Source organism: Catharus ustulatus, chromosome 3 (assembly GCF_009819885.2).
Source record: "Catharus ustulatus isolate bCatUst1 chromosome 3, bCatUst1.pri.v2, whole genome shotgun sequence".
NCBI classification, from domain to species: Eukaryota; Metazoa; Chordata; class Aves; order Passeriformes; family Turdidae; genus Catharus; species Catharus ustulatus.
This window is the reverse complement of record NC_046223.1, coordinates 37,068,221-37,089,990: the sequence shown is the minus strand read 5'-3', so window position 1 is coordinate 37,089,990 and position 21,770 is coordinate 37,068,221. Positions and strand designations below refer to the sequence as shown.

Below are 21,770 nucleotides of genomic sequence, written 5' to 3'. Positions count from 1 at the left end.
GAATTAAAAACAATAAACCCCCAAACCAAACCTCAGCCCACAACAACTAAATCCCTCTACCTTTCTGGTATCAGATTATCTTCCTTTGATGTTAATTTTATTACGTACTAAACAATTCGTTATCTTTTGCATCTCAGAAGCTGCATTTTGTATCTTTTTTTTTTTCAGGCAGCTGCCTATTTGAAGTCCACCACAAAAATCTGTGGGTTTGGATGGCCAAAGAGAAATACGCAGTACTGTTCAATTAGTATTATTAGTTCTCTGTTCTGAGACAGACTATTACTTTGGTTGAACCCTTTTTTCTTTAGAGCACACATAAAGTAAGGTTAATGAAAGTGTAATAAAGACTGCAAAGATTAATGCAATAAATAATGGGAACTCCATGGTAGATGGTGTCTGTGCGGTATTTCCTCCTAAGGTGAATATTCCCAATCAAATCCTTTCAGTATTCATTGATGCTCCCTTTAGAAACAGGCCATTCTTATTTATTTTAGAAATAGTGGAATGGTCTTTACCCTTTTCTGTACCATGAGATTAATAAAAGATCTGCAAGTGCTGTGAGGAGCAAGTGAACCAACAGGTGGCAAATGTGATTAAAGAGGATTTTTAATTTCTTTTCCAATGTAGTACCACTGTATAGAGATGTAAGTGTGAAAAAAGCCAGACGGTACAGAGGAAAAAGAAACGCCTCCTTTACGTCAGTTTATCTTTTCAAATGAGGGAAAAAAAATCACAGAAACAGTTATAAAATACTGATTATGAATCACATCAAGTGATCTTACTGATGTAGGAGGTCACTTCTGTACCACCACACAATTATCAGTGCAGCCTAAACCAGCAGTATAGAAAGGGTCAAAGTCTTCAGTCCTGGGAAAGGTGTGATTTGATCCTCCCAGGATCAATGCCAGTTATTCTCATGCATCCATCAGGTAGTCCCAGTTCCAATGGATAGGGCAATGAAAGTCTGCACCTCAACCTCCAGGGAAAATGGATTGGGACTCCACAGCCATCCTTGGCAGATCTGGACTCTAAAATCACAGGTCACAGAGGGCCATGGCAGAAAGCACCCTGGTCCCCCTGACCCTGAACCATGCTGACACATTGATGAGGACCACTCACACACATAATGTATCATATTTCACAAACCAATCCACAATATTTTTGAAGTAGCAGTTGTTTTCAAGGAAACTTACTGAGAAGTGAAAGCCCTGACTGACAGAAGGCAGCAGCTGCAGGATGCCTGGTAATTGCTCTCAAATTTCCAAGGCACAGCTCACAGTCAGTATGTGCTTTAAGTGCAACTTGCATTCAAGAGATCCATGCATCAATACCTAATTAGAGAACAGGCAAGTTTGGATACTTTCTCTTGTTTCCTAGCACTTGAACTCTTGCTGCACATGCAGCTTGTAATCTCTTTAGACTCACTTGTTGATGCTTGTAATTTAATGCTGAATCAATTTTCTTTCCTTACAAGCTCCCCCATGAGTAAAAGCAGCACACCAGGATTAGCAAAAGTCCTGGTGAATAATATATTTTGTATGGATCAGAAGAAACTAGCTTCTGTAAAATGCAGGATTTTTTGGAAGGCTACATATCTTGGGGATCTCTCACTCAATTTTCCCCAAATAAGTATCACATACTATCTAGTATTCTCTAGATGAAAAGCAGTTCTCGGGTAAGTGCAAGTGGGGAAACTTCACAGCAGTTGGCATAGTCTGCCTTTAAACAAAGCAATACTGACTCTCACTTTCCCTGAGACAGGGCAACAGAACCATGCAACAGACAAAACCTCTTTGTTCAGTTTCGTACAGTAAGATGAAATTATCTCCTATAGATTTCCCATGTTGCCTTATTTCCATTATATTGACTTCACCCTTCTCAGAAATCAGTACCTTTGACTATGGATGTAGCTCTTCCCTGAAAACTTTACTGCTGAACACCATTGTGCAAATCTCTGATTCCTATACGCAAAAAGCAGTGATTTATTTAGTTGCATCAGTTATACCTCTAGTGATACTATTTTATGTATTTAAATAGATTTGAATTTAGCAATCCATACTTATGTCTCCTTCAGGCTAAAACTGTGTTACATGCACGAACCAGGGCTTGCTCTGATGGTCATCAAGAATATAAGATTAGGAGAATCATCCAGTCAGCCATCTAAGCACAGATGACTGACAAAATCATATCTTTATTGAATTTTAAATCACTGTTTGCCAACAGTTCCATAGAGTTGCAAGGTTTAACTTAGAAATTAAGCATAAAGACCTTTCTCCTGACATGGAAAAGGGAGCAAAAAGAAATAACACTTTTGCAGTCATCATTGTTGTCTGAGCTCTCATTTTTGATATCTAAGGACCAGTCAGGGTACACTCAGGCATGGCTCAAATACTCACCCTAGATAAATCACGACAAAGAACTTGATCACGTTAAAAGGGAACTTTGGATTGATTCCTACCCCATTTAAAAACACAGAATGATTTTACTTACAAAGATGTTTCCCTTCAAAATTAAGGAATCAATGCATGCCTTAAAACTGACCTTTACAATTGACTGACCTTTGGAACAAGAATCACATTCTAATGACAGCAAGCATTAACTGTTAGAGTGCAATCTCTTAAATACCCCAGTGCTTTCAAAAGCATAACTTAGTGTCTCTAGTTAGTGTAACAACTTTATGCAACATACTCTGGTATCTGCATACATGCACGATATCTAAAATATCACACAGAATCTATCTGCAATATAGTTTATTTGCTCTTACCAATAAGAAAGTTGTTCTCAGGACTTTCTAATTTTATTTTTTTTAAATAAAAAAAATTTTAAAAAAGTTTGACCTATGCAAAGATTTGACAGTTACAGACAGTAGCTACTTAACAACAAGTTCCAGTTAAATGAAAATACCAGGATCATTTTTCAAGCAAGAATAAATGTTATTTGGGTGATTTGTAATGTCTATATAATTATAGAATAAACTATGAGAAGCAGCAGACTGCATATGATGTGAAGCATAAGGACACACCCAACAGCAATCTGAAGCAGGAAATTAAAGACTAGTGTATTGACTTCATGCTGTATTTATAATCAAATAACACTACCATTACAATCTGCAAAAGAAGTAATTACTGCAGAAGTTTCTTTTGCTGCAGCTTAATATGCTTTTCTTAGACAGACTAACCAAAAGCTAGTTTGAGACAGTGTGCATCAGTAACAAGGATAACCACACAAAATCGACTTACATATCATAGAGTTTCTGCATCAGTTTTATATTAAATACAGGAAAAACACGTGCAAAAGAACGATGGATCTGTCCCCAAACAGCTGACAAACAACAAAGAGAACATACTGCAGATTCTCTCTATAGCATGTATTTTGCAGCCATTACTAACTATACCCCCCAACACTGGCCACTGTTATTCTACAGCTACAGCACTGCTCCTTCCTACACAGTAAAGCCAACCTACCCATACTGTGAACATACAATTCTGCATCCATCACATCAGCACAAAATCACAATAAATATTGCAGAAATTTGGCCTGCTTTAACACTCTGACCATCATTAAGGTTTCCTAAATACATAAATTGGATTTTTTGCAGTCTACATACAGTAATTTGTAATGGATATCCTTATTTTAAGGTAATGATGATCAGCACTCTTCCTGACTGCTCCCCCTGCCCACTGCCAAAGGAATTATTTAATTATTTTAATTAATTAAATGTTAAAATAGCAGAAAAACTATACTAATGTATGTACATTTCTTTTTCATTCCATCTTCTTGCTTGTTTTCAGAGGTTTTCAAACACAGAAGTAACTAATGAAACTTGTTGGTAATACTGATTATACAACTTCCCCAGTTACCATGTATAAACTCATTAAATTGCATTTGATTAAAACATATTAGATGCTTTAAAAAGGCATCTAATCCTAACTGGAAAGGATGAAGATAAGGAATTCAGCATCCTCCCAGCAGTTTGTGCCAACAGCTAGCCACCCTCACTGCTGAGAACAGCTTGTCCTAGATCTTACAGATTTGACTCTTCTTACTTTGAAGGCATTTTTTTTCTTAATGAGGCAAAGAAATTGATCTAAGCCTATAACTAAGATATTTGCTCCATCTGTTACTGATATCATTTGTATCTCCTCTGCACTTGTTAGTATTTCAAAATACTGTAAAACCCAGAACTGGATATTGAATTCAATAATCAGTTTCACTAAGAACATTTCCCCCTCCTCTTCATCTTAAACTGACAGAAGTAATGGTAGGGATTTATTACACACATGCACACACAGTTTGTCATTGCATTAAACATTTATCTGGAAGTTCTGTCAGAATTATTTTTCTAGGAACTTAGAGGTTTAGAGGGCTTATTTGTAGCAGTTGCCCCTGAAATAAAAGAACACCTAAACATGCTAAAATGCATTTGAAAAAACCCAAATTATAAAGCAATGTCATGTGCCATGACTATTCTGTCTTGTCTACTGCCACACCATACAAACATCACACACTCATGAGTAGTTTCATGATTGCTGATAGATTGTTATTAAAAATATTTATCATCTTCAGGTTTATAACTATTTCCTCTTTCCAAAATGGAGTATCATTATTAAGCACCTGAAAGTTTGCTTGAAGCACTTTAAAATCACATCATACAGCATTAATTTTTAAAATTTGATTGTAGCATTAAGCAACATAATGACAAATGTGATTTTCTAAAAAAAGTATTTAACTCTTCTGACCAGTTTTCTCAGGATTATTTTCTTTTTTTAAAGATCAACTAATTAAAGATAACGAAAGATAACTAATTTTGATACTGGCCTGGAATATATGAAAACTGATTTTTAAGGACATACAGAAGACAAACTTAAAGACCTAAATTTTTCTCCAATCTGCCCTTTTTGCTTCCCTCTGTGGCACCACTTTCCCTTCAAAAACTCATATTTCTTCTTCCAATTTACTCTGTAGTCATAGGCTACTGAGGTATGGAAAGCCTGAGAGGTAAGAAGGAATCTTGGTCCAAAAGCAGCTTGGATCTTTGGAGCAAGCTACAGTGCAGAGTAAGGCAGTGATGCCCAGGGCAAGAGTGCTAAAGACGATCCAAATTCACTGTTACCAAAGAAAAATGAATCTAATCTCTACTTGGAAATGCAGAGGATGCAAAGATGCCACAAAAACAAGTGGGCAATTTAAACAGCTCCAGCTCACTCCTGCTACAATAGATAATACTGCAACAGTTTTGTCAGCAGTATCCACAAATAACATGCAGGCTAAAGAGAAGCAATCAGCATGAGACATCCTGCCAGAAATTGGGTCTGGACTTCTTGCTCAACCAACCAAAGTAAATCCTGAATTAAATATTGCATTGAGGTGTCTCACACAGGTAAATCAGATTCAGAAATGATACTTTAACAGAATGAAACATATGAAACAAAGAAAGACGAGTATTACTTTAGTGTACATAAACAAAAGGTAAATAAGATGCATTTATACAGTCTTACCCAAATAGTGAAAGAATTACTCTAAAAGCTAATGAATCTGTGACTCTTCCTGATAAAAATTCTTTTATTCATATGGGAAGACCGATATATTTTAATATAATATCCCATTATATGTACTATTATTTTTTCAATCAGCATTTGTGCATTTAAAATATTGCTATGTGTAAATAACACAGACCTTCTCCTGGAGAAATCTCTCTCTCTCCATTTGAAATGACAATTGTAAATGTTGATAAATGTTTGTTAAAAACGTTTGATACACATACCACTAAACAAGATCAGTTATTGCTGGATGAATATTCATTAATAAATACTGCAACAGCTTGCAATTTTTAATGGTCAGAAATTATTATGCAATCCTTCAAGAGTATTTTCCCCCTTACCAGTAGTCAAATATTGTTTCTTCACAATTCACCATATACACAGCATATACTGTATAAAGCATACAGCTCTATATGTAGAACAGTGCTTAGATAAGAATTACTTGCATGACAAATGTAAGCTTTTAAAGTATTTTCTAAATACAATTTAATTGTATTTAATTGTATTCTTATTACAATTTAATTAAAATTTTTTAGATTGGGAAGCAAAGAACGATAATAAATATATTCCTACACGGTTTTATAATTTCTAAAGGTTGCACACCTGTGTTAAAAGTTTCTTTGCATTTGATTCTTAAAGCAAACCCCATAATCTGAACAGCATGCTTTCACTGACAGTGCTGCCACAAGCAGCTATGATGGTTAACAAAAATTTCTCTTCTAGAAGGCCTCTAGTGTTTGCTACTGGCAAAAGATTATATGAAAGACATGCAGTGAGAGAGTCTTGCTAAAACCTTAGTTCTCTGAGACTCAGAAAAGAATATTTTCTTTATCTTCAGAAACTAAAGCAGCATGACATCTTCAAAATGAGAGTTTCCCACGTCTTCACATCTTCAACTAAACTTCCAGTTCCCTCTTACTGAATGAAATTCAAGAAATATAACTCTCTTAGACCTCGACAACATAATAAAAAGTACCAAATGCCCAGTATCCCCCAGAGAGACAAAAACCCCTCCTCCTGAGGTGCAAGAGAAAGTGGCACATACCGTTGACGCACTCAAAGACGTCGCAGCACTTGCCAGGCGTTCCGTCTCCACGCGAGACAATCTGGGGCACGGAGCCCGCCTCGCACATGGGGAAACCACAGAGACCAGTGAGGCACTCGCACCTGGAACAAAACAGCAGCCAGGAAAACCCCGTCAATGAAGGACAACATAAACAAGGGGAAAGGATGAGCAAGAGAACAACAGAAAGTCAGAGCACAAGTTACAGCTTTGGCATATTCGTGTCTTCGAATCACTTTTTATTAACTCAAACAACCTGAAGGGTTCTTTTCACCCATCCAACTCTGCTGGCTGTCAAGCAAACCAAACGATGGTAGTGGGCAACACCAATAGCGCTCTTCTGCTCTATGTAAAAATGTGAAATCTGTAATAACTGTGTTCTCCAGACTTGTAAAATAAAGTTTCTCCTTCAATTCTGTCTCAAATAATCAAAATTGATGAAACGCTAATAATAGAAATTGCATTCACTGATCAGAAGGGTGTTCTCATATTAGGAAACCACATTATAGCCAGTGTAATCTTGGGAAAAATTAAAGTGAAAGGAAAACCAGATTCATTAAATATAAGCTGAACGAAATTAACTTGAAGTTAATGAAGTTCTCTTTTGGTGTTGATGGTGCTGCAGTTTGCAGAGGGGGAGCCAATTACATGAGACGCCAAATACTGTGGGAAGTTAGGTATATTAAATACTGTGGTTAGTTTTGGATCATTCTAAAAGGACTACTTTCTCCATGTAAGTAGTATTTATCTGCTTATTTAAGAAAACAGCCTAACAAACTGAGAGATATAAAATGTGGATAAACAATAGTCATGTTTACTTCCAGATTCTTTGCTTTATGATTAACACAACAGTTTAAAAGTCAAACTCTTAGACTTTTGATAAGTTTACATTTAACAGAGTTCTTGACCAACACAACAGGCACATTATACGGATAAGCAGCACTGATTCTATAATAGAAGATCCTGTAATTACAGAAATAAGAACTCTAATTGTTAATAACTATTTCAAATATTTTAAGTATCCCAAGATAATCCCCACATGAAACAACGCATTAGTAAAAAGCAGCATCAGCCCTTAATGCATTTGCTTATTCTTTATGCTCAAAAAGCAAGAAGTTTGGTTCCTCTCTGCCATGCATGTTTCCTTAATTGCCCAACAGCCGTTTCATCTGAGATCAGGATCCAATGAATGAGGAATAACCACCTCTCAACAGAGAGGTTTTTAATGCCTCTCCCTTTAATCTCATCAGTGTTAGATAAAATTATTATATTCCCCAGTGTAAGGTATTACTCAAAAGGACGTTTGCAAGAAATACAAGTAAAGTCAAAGAATATCACAGAATCTCTACTAAACTATTTGAAAAGGATTCTTAAAATGCTGTATTACAGAAGCATATTACTGTAAAGAGATAAAGTCCATTTCACGAATGATACTAAATACATCAAGATAAAGTAAAGCAATTTAACTTTATTTGCACATATATGCTACAGTATAGTAACAGCTTTAAAGCAGGCATTTGAATGTTTCATGTTTTTTTCTTTTGTTGGTTTGGTTTGAGCTTTTTTTGCTTGGTTGATTTTTGTTTGTTTGTTTTTAATACTACTATGCTTCCCACCACAATAAAGGATAATGGACTAAACAAAAAAGTAAGAGTACAAGAATCAAAATTTTATTTATCCCACCTTTGCTTGTGATACTTTCTTCTCAACTTATTTGTAAATACAAAGACAGAGGGAACCCAATTATTTTCTTTACTGTGTGTTGTTTGTCATCACAGATATAGAAGGAAAAAAAGACATTATGTCTTCTTCTACATGTGATCAAAAAATCCAAAGGATTTGTGACAGCAGTGTCCCTTTCAGATGACTTTGTAAATAATTTTACAGAATTACTAATATCCCTCACTTTTGCAGTCCAATAGTACAGGAAGATGGGTGGGGCAGGGGGGTGGGGGGAAGAGAAAAAAGATGAAGTCTAGTAATCAATGAAAAAGAAAAATCAGCACTGTTAGATTAATGGAATTTATACTTTCACCCATGTAGCAGACCGTTTGCAAAGATGCTTTTCCTTTCGGAGAAGAATGAAACCCAGAAACAACTACCTACATATGACTAATGAAAAAAAAAGAAATTAAAAATGTTAGGAAAAAAAAGTGTAGACACAATCTGAAAGTGCTATTAAAAGCTTAAATAAAAATTGAAGTTTCACTTCAATAATCCTATATTCAACAGCCTGATGACTTCTGGGAAAATAGGTAGAACTTTCTGAAAATTCAGAAAAAATAGCACACATTAGGAAAATAGTTGTAGACTTTGATTTTCCAAGTTTCATGTGCTGAAATTAACACTCTTAGTTCTATCACCTTCACAATAAGCTTTTTCAGAAATATCTGCTTTCTTTATGTCTCACATTCCTTGTAACTCTTAGAAATGCAATATTAAATGATTAGGTTAATAACTTGTACTTTCCCCCTCATTTTTTTTCCCAGTCAACAGTTTAAGTAAAAACAAACAACTCAAAACACATAACTGAACCACAAGAATCTATGAATCACCCCTTTAAATAAATTAAGATAGGACAATCTTCCATATAAAGGCATGAAAGTGATATTTAAAATATTGCTGGGAGCTAACGTTCTTTTTTGCAGAAAAGACTCCCTCCTATTCAGAGTAATGAAAGTTTTGCATTCTCGCAGTACAAGGAAAACCTCAACACTCCAATATTTTATAAATTGACTTCCCATTTGATTAAAACATAATCCATGCATAGGAGAATGTCAAAGTAAAAAGTGATCTCAGATGGACTTTTAAATAGCCTGCATTCTTTTCAGCCAGCTCTGCTAGGAAAACCTTTGACCATTGTCCAGGCTATTAGCATGGAAAACATTGTTTTGGAGACAGAAGTCTGTCAGAAAGAAACCCAAAGAATTCTGGTAGCTGAGCAAGGCTGTCATGCTGCCAAAGCAACATCTGGAAATTCAGAATAAGTGATCCTATTCTCAGCAAGAGAGCAAGATGAGTTTTATAGAATGAGATTTTTCTGAAGTACTTTTTGGAGCAGAGGTATAGACGGCAGAGAAGCTGCAGCCCAGCTCTGTGCTCTGCCACAGGCAGCTATCCACCTGTGTATATCTTACCCCTGGAAAGGGAACTCCAGGCCTGAGGAAGCTCCCCAGGACAGTTTGAGTTAAGCCTGCTGACAGTGGCCATGGTCCCTCTCAGGCTAACTTGTCTAAAACTCAGCTGTTCAGACTGCTGTTCAGTGAGGCACCACGCTGGTCCTGAGCTGCTCCCCATAACCCTAGTTTGCCAAAGGAAAACAGTCACAGCAGAACTGGCTACAGGGAAACCTGCCCTGAGAGAAGATTGCACTGTAGGGCACCTTCTCCCTTCCCATGGCCTACAGAGACACCACTGCAACAACAAATGGCACTGCGGCATCCAAAGGTTCTAGCATTAAAGAAGAGAGGGCAGTACTTGAAGCTGGCACCCAGTATCTGCCCCTGGCACACCTTATTAGCAAAGGCTTCAAGGAAACAAGCCTCTGGCATGTTATTGCCATAACAGCATTCAAGCCAAGCCAAGAACACGTCCTTCTAACAAGGAAGAACAGGCCTGTACCGGAGTACAACATTACCTTACAAGAGGGCCCAGAAAGACATAAAGAAGAATCAAACAGTAATGCAAGAGCCTTTATGGCACCTGAAAAGGTGGTGGCATGACCTGGAAGGAAACAGGAAGCCCAAGGAAGAGGTTTGCTGCATTAAACTTTTACAAATACAGAATCAGTCTGACTGGCAAGAGGAATTGTCTCCAGTTTTCAGGCTAAAAAACCAAATAAAAAAAACCCCCAAAAAACCCCAATCCAACACAAAACCAAAAAACTACCACCCCAAGAAAAATCTACTTAACAACAGTCATCCTAGTAATCCTAGAAATATCAACAGCAACCCTAGAAATATCAACAACTGAGCAAGGCAAACTTCAGTATATAAAAATGCGAAAGTGAGATGATGTACATTAACCAAAGCTTTATAGATTGAGGAGAGTGACTCCTTCAGTAATATAAATGGTCTGATTTTTAAAATCAGTCTTTAAGTTCTTCAGAAGATAGGTTCATTACCAGTTTAGTTTATGTTTGAGGTGTGTTGGTGGTCGAGTTGTTTTGGTTTGATTTTTGCTGTTTGGTGTTTCTTTAGTGTAATTGCTTAGCTTTTTTCTTTATGTCTCCAAAAGTGTAAAAAGGAAAAGGAAGAAGACAAAAAAAAAATCAAATTGAATACTTGTAAATTACAACTTTTACTTCAAATCCAATTATCTTGGTTCATTTAGTTGTGTTATTAAACAGATTTAAAGAGAGAAGGGCTTGCTTAGCCTCAGAAAAGCTGTTTTGATGGTAGGATCAAAAGAGTTCTCTAGGCACAAGGCATAATGGCTATGAAAATAAGAACAGGACCCTGGAAAAAAAGATTTAGTGTCAGTGAATGGGAGGGTTGAGGCAGGGGTATATTGATGAGAGGGATATTTATTTTGAGGATCAAAACAAAATTAAGGTCTAAAGCACTGAGACTAGTGAAAAGCATTCCTGAAACATACATCACATTCCTGTGGAGATTTTATCACAGTCCTTTTTTTCCCTCCCTTGCAGCAATCTAGTACAATTTGCATTAACATTATTAACATTTATATTATTCAGTCTAGTAGAAAAAACTTCCACAAATGAGTTAATAACATAAACACTAAGGATACTGTGAAATCAGGAATTTTCAGAAGAGCGTTATCAAAGCTTGACAGTGGCAAAGAAAAGTTTAACTGCAAGACCCCAGCTACCATCAAACACATGATATAAGCGATGATGATATAGCAAAATTAAATATGAAATTATTGAATAATTATTTCCATGTTATTCACACCTGTATCCATAGTGTGTGTTAAGTAGACAGGACAAAGCCACTGCCTGTACTGCAGGCAAAGCTAAAGCCATTGGGACAACACCACACATGAATTTCAACTAGAATTTTCCTAACTATTAAGTCAGACAGACTAGGTTCAGTATTCCTAATTCAGTAGCACTATTTCATGCCTTTTTGGTTTTAAAGATAGTATTCAAAATGAAAATATTATTTTTTTCATGGAAATCTTTCAGTATTTTATTTCAAAGATCAATACTAAACCTTTAAAGAGAGGTAACAGAAAAACTGTGGAAGCTGCATGCAACACTTACTATGAGACTGTTTGCAAATGCTCAAAAGTTTTACATCACTGCTATGTAAATAGACTCATATAGAAGTTCTTCCTATTTTAATTTTTCAGAGGGTTTACTTCTTCAGAAATCAAATGTTGTGTACTCCCAAGTAATAATTCCTTATTAAAATCCAGATATTGTTAGAAACATACAACAGTGAATTTTTCCATGAGTATAGTAATCTTTATACACAGGGGGTTTTTAAACATTGCAAAGTGCAACTATCTAGCTTTTAATTAAAGATACCATGAAACGGAATTTTTTGTGCATCTTATGTGTATTATTAACATTAGGAAATAGCAAATAGATCCTAAGCAAGGGGAGTTGTCATAAAAATCAGCATTTACATCAAGTAGATTCCAAGGCTAATGAGGATCCAAAGAATTCATCTGACTAAAAAACTTCAGTTAATCCTTTGACTAATATTAAACCAATTTCTCTGTTTCCCTGAGAGCCAAGGCAGAAGAAGAGGATAGTCACGAAAGAGTGGTGGCAGAGATGCAGTAGACATGTAATCAAATGTGGCCAAATACACTCACTTTTCAAGGAAGCTGATTTTTTTCAAGTACACAAATAAATGTATAGACTCTTTTGAATTAATAAGTATAGGAAATATAATACAACATAAACTAGTTCAACCCTGTATTTTTCTCACATTTTGCCATACCAGCAGGTGCTTTTTCCTGTTGATGGTCTCTATGGTTTTTACCACTGTGTACCTCAGTTACTCTTTTTTAGGTTTATCAGCTTCAGTCTTCATAATATAACAAAAATTTCAAATTTAAAAATAAGGTACTAGTTAGGATGTTATACAAATGTCAGTTTTCTGATATTATGAAAAGCTATTTATTTTCTTATTCAATCACTGTTTATTGAGGAATTATAAGTATCTGATCCTCTTACAAATAAAACACAATTTCTGAGGGCTTCTGGTCAAAAATCACTTTCAGATAATAGTTTTATAAGTAATTCATAAATTTTCATATTTCCTGCAACTCCAAACTTTCTTGCTCCTGAATTACATATGTCCCGACAACTAAGCCATTAGAGATGGCTTTACCATAAGCAAACCAAAAAAACCCCCAAAAATAACAAAAAACACAACCCCTCCAAACCTCTCCAAAATTCATTATTGTTTAATTTATTTGATTGTTTAATTTCATGACCACTTTCTCCTCTTTGCAAGAAGAAAAACCAAAACCCTAATAATTATTTCATGTTCAGTTTTTCCATGCCATTCATAGTATTAAACACCTTTCTCAAATGCCTGAAGGCAATTCTGGACAAGTTTAGGAAAGGTTAAAAAAACCCAAAAAACTGTTTAGATTGGAAATGATCATTTAAAGGTCATCTAGTCCACTCCCACCCCCGGCAATGATCAGGGACATCTTCAACTACATCACATTGCTCAAAGTCCCATTCAACCTGAGCTTGAAAAAAAATGAAGACCAAAATTTGTTCCAAAATCTAAGTGGTTTTGAGACCAAACAACTCCAATCAATTAATGAGACACTTTCTGTGTAGTAGAAACCACACATGCAAGAACTGTAACACTTGTAGAAACCAGACTGAAATCCACCAATAACATTTCAAAGAATAGCAGTGAGAAACTACTTTTCATTTTTAAATGGCCCATGACCTTCAGTTCCACTTTTTAATTATTCAGTAATTTCAGAAGGAATAAAGAAGCAGGATTTCTGTCTGCTGAACTCTGACATTTCCTGCTATTTTGTGAGGAAACACAAATTCATATTCTTCATATAACTTATTATCATCTGCCTCAAGTACCAGTGGAAACTGCTGGGGATTTCTTATATCTACTTCCCTTTTAAAATACAAGCATCCAAATTTTATTTCTATTGCTTTATTCATGGGTCTCCCCAGACATCTGTGCACTTGTGAGTCTGAAGACAACAGTCAGACATTATTGATCTCTGTGATACAAACAGAAATTTGCCTGTTCAAGTCAGAAATTATTCTCAACCAAATCACTTATTCAATTTCTAAACAAGCTAATAGCTGATTAAGTAGAATAAATGAAACAAAACACAGTGGGGAGTCTCAGGAGAAAGAGGAAAAACAATACTCGGTGTGATCAAGGTACACACTAATTGCCAGACTGACATGGGAAAACAAAAACTGAAACAGAAGACATATCTACCAGCTTATTGTAAGCTGAAAGTATCCAACACCAGTTTGCCTATACAGAATGGAAACAAACTCAAATTCTATAGACACTACAACCTCATTCTAATTTCAACCATAAAACACCAACTAAAAGTAGATACAATTAGGAGTCACTTCAATTTATCTGGTTTAAAATTTCTTTCCATGTTTTACAGTGGAGAAGCAAATATACCATGAACTCAGCACATGGTCAGATTAGAGTACCACAGATACTTTTTCATAAAAAGAAAACTGCTTGCATAGTTATCACTGATACTTCCTCACACAGTGCAAACGGTGGGGTTTTTTTGTTTTGCTCTTGGAAAATGTGGTTCTTCCTTTAGGTGGCATTGTCTTTCAGGTTTTCCAACTCAATATTTCCTAGAAGTCAATGGAAGACCACAGATGTATTTTTAACAGATCATACAGGCACAAAATGCTGTTCTTACAGAAGATGCAAGCAGGGACCTCTATATTTACAATGTTTTACAGCTTCTTCTGCAAAGGTTTAAATGCTATTTCTTCTGCAAATGTTTTCATGTTTCCTCTCCTTGTTGGTCTCTGACACTCAGGAGTCAACCATTGGGCTCCTGAAATGTCTCATGTTTCAAGAGCTTCTGTTCAAGTTTTACTGAGATGGCTTTAAAGAAACAACCAACCAACACATCATCTTTTCCTCATTTGTGTACTTCAGGAAAATATGGTTGCTGGCCAAAACAACCCACATGGTGAGGCTCAATGCCAAGGCAGCAATAACTACCATCACACTGAGAACACATGGGAATTCCTGAGGCAGCTGTAGTAGGGAAGAAGGGGAATGCTTGAACTCTGAGTTCAGCACTTTATTACTCTCCTGGAAGACATCGGGAGAAGACAGACATGAAACATATGTCATCTAGAAAGGGTAATGCCCTGTTGTCCTCGCTTTTTGTGGATGTTCAGTACAGTGCAGTCTGTAAGCATGATGGAATATGTCAGTGGACCTGAAGAAAAATGGTTTTCCTGAGAAAAATATCATTTCCTAACTTCTGAGGATTTTAAAGACTGAAGTGAAAGTGCCTAAACACCTGTTTTCAGATGTTATGAAACTTCCAAAAAATTGCAGTGTTCTATTCATCAACCAAAGCAAAAGGCTACTGCAAGCCTGAATTAAACATGGGATGGGTTCAGCTGTATCAGTGCAGAGCTTTCCTTCAATATAAACCTGCCCCTTCAATGAGGAACAGTCTCCAATTCAACACCAAGTGTTATACCACTGATGCACTTGAGATGGCAAAGTGGTCTGCTAGAGCTGAAGAGCAGGAGAGACACCCTGCAAGCAAATTCACCAGGGTTAGAAACTAGTGTTTCCAAGGAGCTGATGACAGAACTGAAGGCATTAAAAAGCTTCTGTAGAGTCCTTAACACAGACCTTTGATCCAGCTACCCAGGTTACTCAGAAGCCAATCCCTGAAGAGAAGTCTCAGGAAGATACAGGTCTTGGATCCACGATTCATCTTACCACTTCCAGCTGAACCTACCTTTAACAAAAACTGGGATCCACAACCACTTTCTCTTGGATACCAGTTCTAGTGGATGAGATGGGTGGAGGAGAAGGATCTAAAATTCTAGAACAAATACAAGGGAGACCTCTGTATCAGCAAAAGTTGCTTAAGAGAGGTGACTGGTACAGGGGAAAATTAGGAAAAAGTTACACTCGCTGGAAAATCATGCCTGTCCTCTAAAGGAGGTTGAAGGAATCCAAGTGGTGAATGCTGTATGGAACACCAAAACATTATCATAAAATGGAGGTCTTCCAAAGACAGGAAGTCCTAGGAAAATCTGGACAAATGTGAGAATCCCAAGGAATGACAGAGAAGATCTGAAACAACCAAAAAGCTAAGAAAAATGAACAGAACAGGTGCACAATATCCTTCTTACTAAATGGGACAGGTGCCAAGTTAATCAGGGACTCAGAGGCCACCTCTACAGATGATGGCGGAATGAAAGCATTATCCAACTAGCTGTGTATGGCTGCTCTCAAATACAATGCAAATATATTTGATAATAACTTATAAGGGAACTTACAACAGTAGACTTTCCAGCTATGATTCTGGCAGTTGACACAGAAGGAGAAAAAAAAACTGTGCTGATTTTTGTGTTGCTGGCACTGATGTAACATGAAATACACAACATTGGTTGGTAGGTCTAATGCTGTGACAGGTTGTGGACACTATATACCATACAATAATAACACGGCCACGTGCCAGCAGACAGAGTACAGTAAAAGCAATTGTTTACTGGACAAAGTCATCTAGGAGGATAAAAGATCATGGAATCATAGAACAGTTGCCATGTTTAGGGACATCTTCCACTAGACCAGGTTGACCAAAGCCCAATCCAAGCTGGCTTCCAGGGATGAGGCATCTACTTGTTCTCTGGGAAACTTGTCCCAGTGTTTTACCACCCTGATGGCAAAATTTTTTTACTAATATCTAATTTGAATCTACCCTCTTTCAGTTTAAAATCGTTATCCCTTGCCCTATCACTACACTAATTCTACATAAATTTATATGCTCTCTAAAGAGGTGTGATTTTTGATTTTTGCATAATCATCTACCATGGGACCCTTGTTTCAATTCAATTACATGCAAAGACAGCATGTTTTTAACATATCTACAGGTTTTGTGAAAAACACAAGTGAAACTGCTAATGGTGAATTTTATCAAGTGGTATCTATATCGTGCCTAAGACAACACAACTTTTTATGAGAAACAAAAGACTAAAATAGGTAATTTCTTCCTTTGGAATCAAATCCAATTCAGCAATGTTATATACAAATTTTAGAGCTAGATTGCTAATCTAGATTGCTACTTGGCCTTAATGCCTTCAGAACTGCTAATTAATGCACACACATTAAAAATATTTTAGTACAGGACAGATAAAATAGAGTGTTCTCTTAAGAAGATCCTTAAAATGAAGTACATTTTTGTAGATTTACTCTTCTTCCTACTATGTCATAAATTGAAATGCAATTATATATGATAGAAAATTCTAGTCTAGTTCTGTTCCAAGTTATATTCCATTTCTATCCAGATATAGCTTAAATTAAACCTTGTCTAAAAAACTATTTCCTACTACATCAAGGTATTACTCATTTTCATGAGCTGTATATAAATCAAAAAAATATTTAAAATTTGGGGTGAGGGAAAGAACTGGGCTGTTTTCTAAGCAAACCTTTAATGCCCATATTAATTGCCCCTCTGACCCTCCAATGGACCTGAGTACATGATGAAAATGTAAAACAGGATTTTATCATCCAGAGACTTAACACTTGGATTTGCTGACCAAGCCCATTTCACTTCTTTACCACACTGCAGACCCAAGGATGGCACTGCCATTCACAGCAGCCCCAGACTGAGACATTTTAGCCACATAAAAAGAAAAAATGAAAGGGCAAAGACTATTAAACCAGGAAAAAGTAATTCAATGACTAATGTGTTTAAGAATTTTTTTCGGAGGTTTTCTTCTAAACAATACAAATATAATTCTGCTCCTTCATGCTACTTGGGCCAACTGAGAGGTTTACATTTGTAATGCCATTCAGCTATCTGTAACTAAGTGATAGTGAAATGGTCCAATTCAAAGCATCTTCATTTGCTCATTTATCAAGTCAAGCCTTTTAGGCTCCAGTCTTCCAAGACTGTATTTGTAAAAAGCTTTTAATCACTTCTTTGGCATATAAAATTTATCTGCTCCTGTTATGCTCAACTTACATTTGGTTTTCCTTGTCCTCATCCCACCACATCATCCTTGAAACTGCTTTTTTTTAAAGTTAGGACGCAGGTAGAAAATAAAGTACTGGAAATTTTGATAGATAAACATATACATCAGTTCTTTCTGAACTTTTTCAAATCTAGAACATAGTTCAGGATTATGGTGTGAGCTTTTTTAAGTATGTGAAGCAAACTTATTTTTAGTGGACACTCCTGGATGCTTCTCTTAGAACAATACTACCATTATACATATGCTGCAAGAGCTCCTCTCAGGAGCTAAAGGATGCTGATTCATTGAGACTGAGTCACTCCCAAAATCTGAGGGGGGTGTGGGAAATGTACTTCAATGTTAAGTACTTTGAGGAAGGGGATACATTTCCATTTTATAAAGTAAACCCTGCAAGACAATATTAATTTAAAAGAGCTAGTTGGTTTACATTTGTTTGTTTGTTTTGTTTAGAGCTAGAATCCAATTAAAAAACAAAAGACTAGTGATGATGGAAGACAAATTGAAAAGGAAAGCACTCTGATGGTCAAGTTTTTAAGGCCAACAGTATCCTCAGAAGACAAAATCAGATTCCAGCAACACTGGTTGCTTCTAGCTATAATTACATCCTTTAATCCTTAATTCAATGCTCAATCAGTTTTCCCACTATTTCTCTCAGAACCGATAACAAGACACCCAGATTTAATTGCTTAGGTTTTGTTCTTTTTAATATTGGCATAGTGCTAACATCTTGCTGTTCTCTATGGAGTTTTCTGGGTTATCTGGTTTTATTAAAAGACTGACCAAGAATAGCTGGGGGTGGAGGGAGGAGTGTATGTGTGTGAAGTATCTCTGAGAACAGAACACTGGATGAATCTTGAAATTACCAAATCTGTAATAGATGACAGCACAGATGCAGGGGTATAAAACAATAAGAGGAAACAGAGACCTAATAAAGACTAAACTTCCAATTTATTCTGACAACAGTCACAAAGAAAAAAGATAATCTAAAAATATTTGGTGCAAAGCTATCCAAACAGGCCATATACTATGCTGTAAAAATCTTATGAAACATGTGCAAATATAATATAAGCTGTTAATAATCAGGATAAAGATTTTTACACTTAAAAATAAATCTCCAAAGGAATTTGAAAATTTGAAGAAACTTCATTTACAACAGGAAAAACTGGGAACACCCAAAGAGAACAGATTCTGTAAACCTGATATTGATTGCATTTAACTTTCTAATAGAAGACCACAAACTTACTTTAAAAAAAACTATAGTAATGTTTTCTGTAACAGCTCTAATACATTTTTTTGTTCAACAACCTCTTTTGAGAAGCAAACATCTTTACCAAGACCAGAAACAGACTGTTCTAAACTTTCCTAACATAATAGTTGTTTTCCTGTTTTCCAAACATTCAGCTTTCCTAACATAATTGCTGGAAATTTAAGATAAGTGTCTCATAACAGCCTGATGAAAGCTGAAGCAACTGGTATTTTGATGTCAATGCCAAATCAGTATGTTCTGTTCTGTCTGAACCACTGCATAAGAAATCAGTGTGACACTAAATGTAACCTCTGAGTGCAAAAACAAGAATTTATGGTTTCAGATGTTTACTATTTCCATGTTTCCCCTGGCATTGCTCAAGGAGTTTTCATTGTTATGAATATGCATTCAAGAGCTTGCTCACAAAAGAAATCGCCAATTTATCCTCAGAATAAGGATCTCCATTTTCCTAGCATATTACGTACCAGAAACAGGCCAAGTACAAGATGTGAAGAAGAATCTGTTCCTACTGTATGTGAAATTATCAACTACTTGTTAACCAGCTCAGTGACGTGTCATCTGTGGCATTCTCCTTTAATTGCTTTCTGGTTCTGCTTGTATTACACTTTTATTCAGCAGCAGTAAATGGAACAGATGATCAAAATTTCTTCAAACAGTTCATAGCCTGAAAAACTTAATTTCATGAAACCTAAATGACTGTCTAAAGTCCATGACCTTATAGAACAATATCTCTGCTTTTAATAAATTATTCTTAAATGCACACTAAAAAAAATAGTGTGTCATTTCTTTTGAACTTAATTCTAACAATGAAAAAGTGATGTGATATGCAATTAGGTGATTCTAAACGGAATATCAGAAAAGGCAATGCAGCTATTTCATAATTCTTAATGTATTATTAAGAAATTTTGAAATTAAGGAAAACCATCCTGTTTTCCTACCACAGACTCATTCATTCATAGATCTGCACTTTTTTCTATAATTTTGACATGCAAGTCTCACAGAGACTCCTCAACTATAAAGGGTGTCCAATGGCTCAGTTTTCATGTTCCAAGTAACGGCACTTTGTTTCCCTTTCTGTTTTCTTTTTTAATACATGCACTTCTCTTTCCTCTAATCTTTTTTAAAGCTTTCTTCTTATTTTCCTCATTCACAATTATCTAGTAATTCACATGCTGTAAGCCTGCTTCTACAATTGGGAGCTTTGTGCAGAGCAGAATAGAAGACTGGTTTCATCACTGACGTTTCATCACTGACTTGCCACACATGTGGACAAGGGCACTTCAGACATCCATTAGCGCTCAGCAAACCAATTTTACTTTTAAACATTCTCAACAAAATAAAAAGATCCTTTCAAGAACATGCTTGCAGTAGGTGTTTTATTTAAGGCCAGTTCCCCCATGTGTACTAGAAATAGAAGATATTTCAAATTAGTAATTTTTCTGAAGTAAATGAAGATTTATTTTCTTGGTACTCTATATTTCCTGCTAGAAGGAATATTGAAGTTATCACTGACAAAGAAGAAAGCGGATATTTTTCATTCCCTTCAGCCAAGCACTAGAAAAATCAAACCACAAGTTATATTAGACTGCATAAAAATAGAACATCATTTTACTTCTGCAAAACTAATATAATTTGGTTTATGTATCATTTTTTAGTTCAACAAGTTGAAACAAATTTGGAAGTAAAAATGTACCATTAATCTTTCTAATGTGCCAACATTACTAAGCGTTAATCTAAACTCTATATGTATGAAATATTAATCTGTGACTGCTTCTTTGACTTTATCTTTCTGAATAATGCCCACAGTAGCATTTTATTATACTTGTCTTCAACATGCTTAGCTATATTTGCAACAATGGCAGTATGATGGCTGTATGAAATCTGCAGACTCCTGCACAGTCCCAGCCAGCCAGGTCACTCTGAACTAATATATCATTGCATTTCCTAGGAAGTTTACAGAAAATATGTCAAAGAATAAAGGGAGGATACTGAGAATCCATACCATGTTCTGGTATACAAAATTCAGAAAACAAGAAAATAAAAGAAAACATATCTGAACTAAATAATGTTTGTAGCATTCACTGAGGAAAGATAATAAGTATCAGACTACTATCAGTATTCTACAATTACAAATAAAACCTGTCAAGTTTAGAAATATATTTTCAAATTTTAAGAGGCAAAGATTAGTGCATTAAATGATATTTTCCATATCTCTTTTTCTACCTCAATTTTATTAAATATCTTTGATTCTCCATGCAATGAGACTCTCATATGTCAACAATATATGAAGCAACAGTTTTAAAGAAGATGCCATGTTAAATGCGCACCCAAAGTGTACCCAAAAGAGAACAACCTTGATTACACAATCTTTGTCATCTTCTACTTTCTGAATTCTTTGCAATTTTTTTACTGCTTTACACAAGGGGCTGAGAACATGATGATATTCTATGGCTGCAAAGGCTTTCCACTAAGTAAGACAAGTAGCTACATCTACAAAGAAGAATTTTCTTTTTGATATAAAGCCTTTTAATTTATGTTAATTTTTGCTTGAATATGTATTTATTTGGCATATTCAATGAATCAAGTTTTGGGAAATTTTTTGTAAAAACAGAAACTCAAATAGTGCTGCATAATTGTGGAACAAAATCAACTCTAAAATAGTCTTTTCTTTTTAACCACAGTTAGTTTTACTTACTTGAAAAACAACAGAAGTAAAACGCAAGC

The 21,770-nt window shown here is 35.7% G+C and overlaps 1 protein-coding gene across 2 annotated transcripts in view; it reads right to left on the bottom strand.

Annotated features, from left to right (window-relative positions):
- Nucleotides 1-21,770, bottom strand: part of CRIM1 (cysteine rich transmembrane BMP regulator 1) — a 178,812-nt gene that overhangs the window by 64,106 nt on the left and 92,936 nt on the right. For both annotated transcript variants that reach the window (XM_033054763.2, XM_033054764.2), the window contains exon 5: nt 6,586-6,707. In XM_033054763.2, the coding sequence (XP_032910654.1) occupies nt 6,586-6,707 (122 nt within the window). The remainder of the gene's footprint in view (nt 1-6,585; nt 6,708-21,770) is intronic.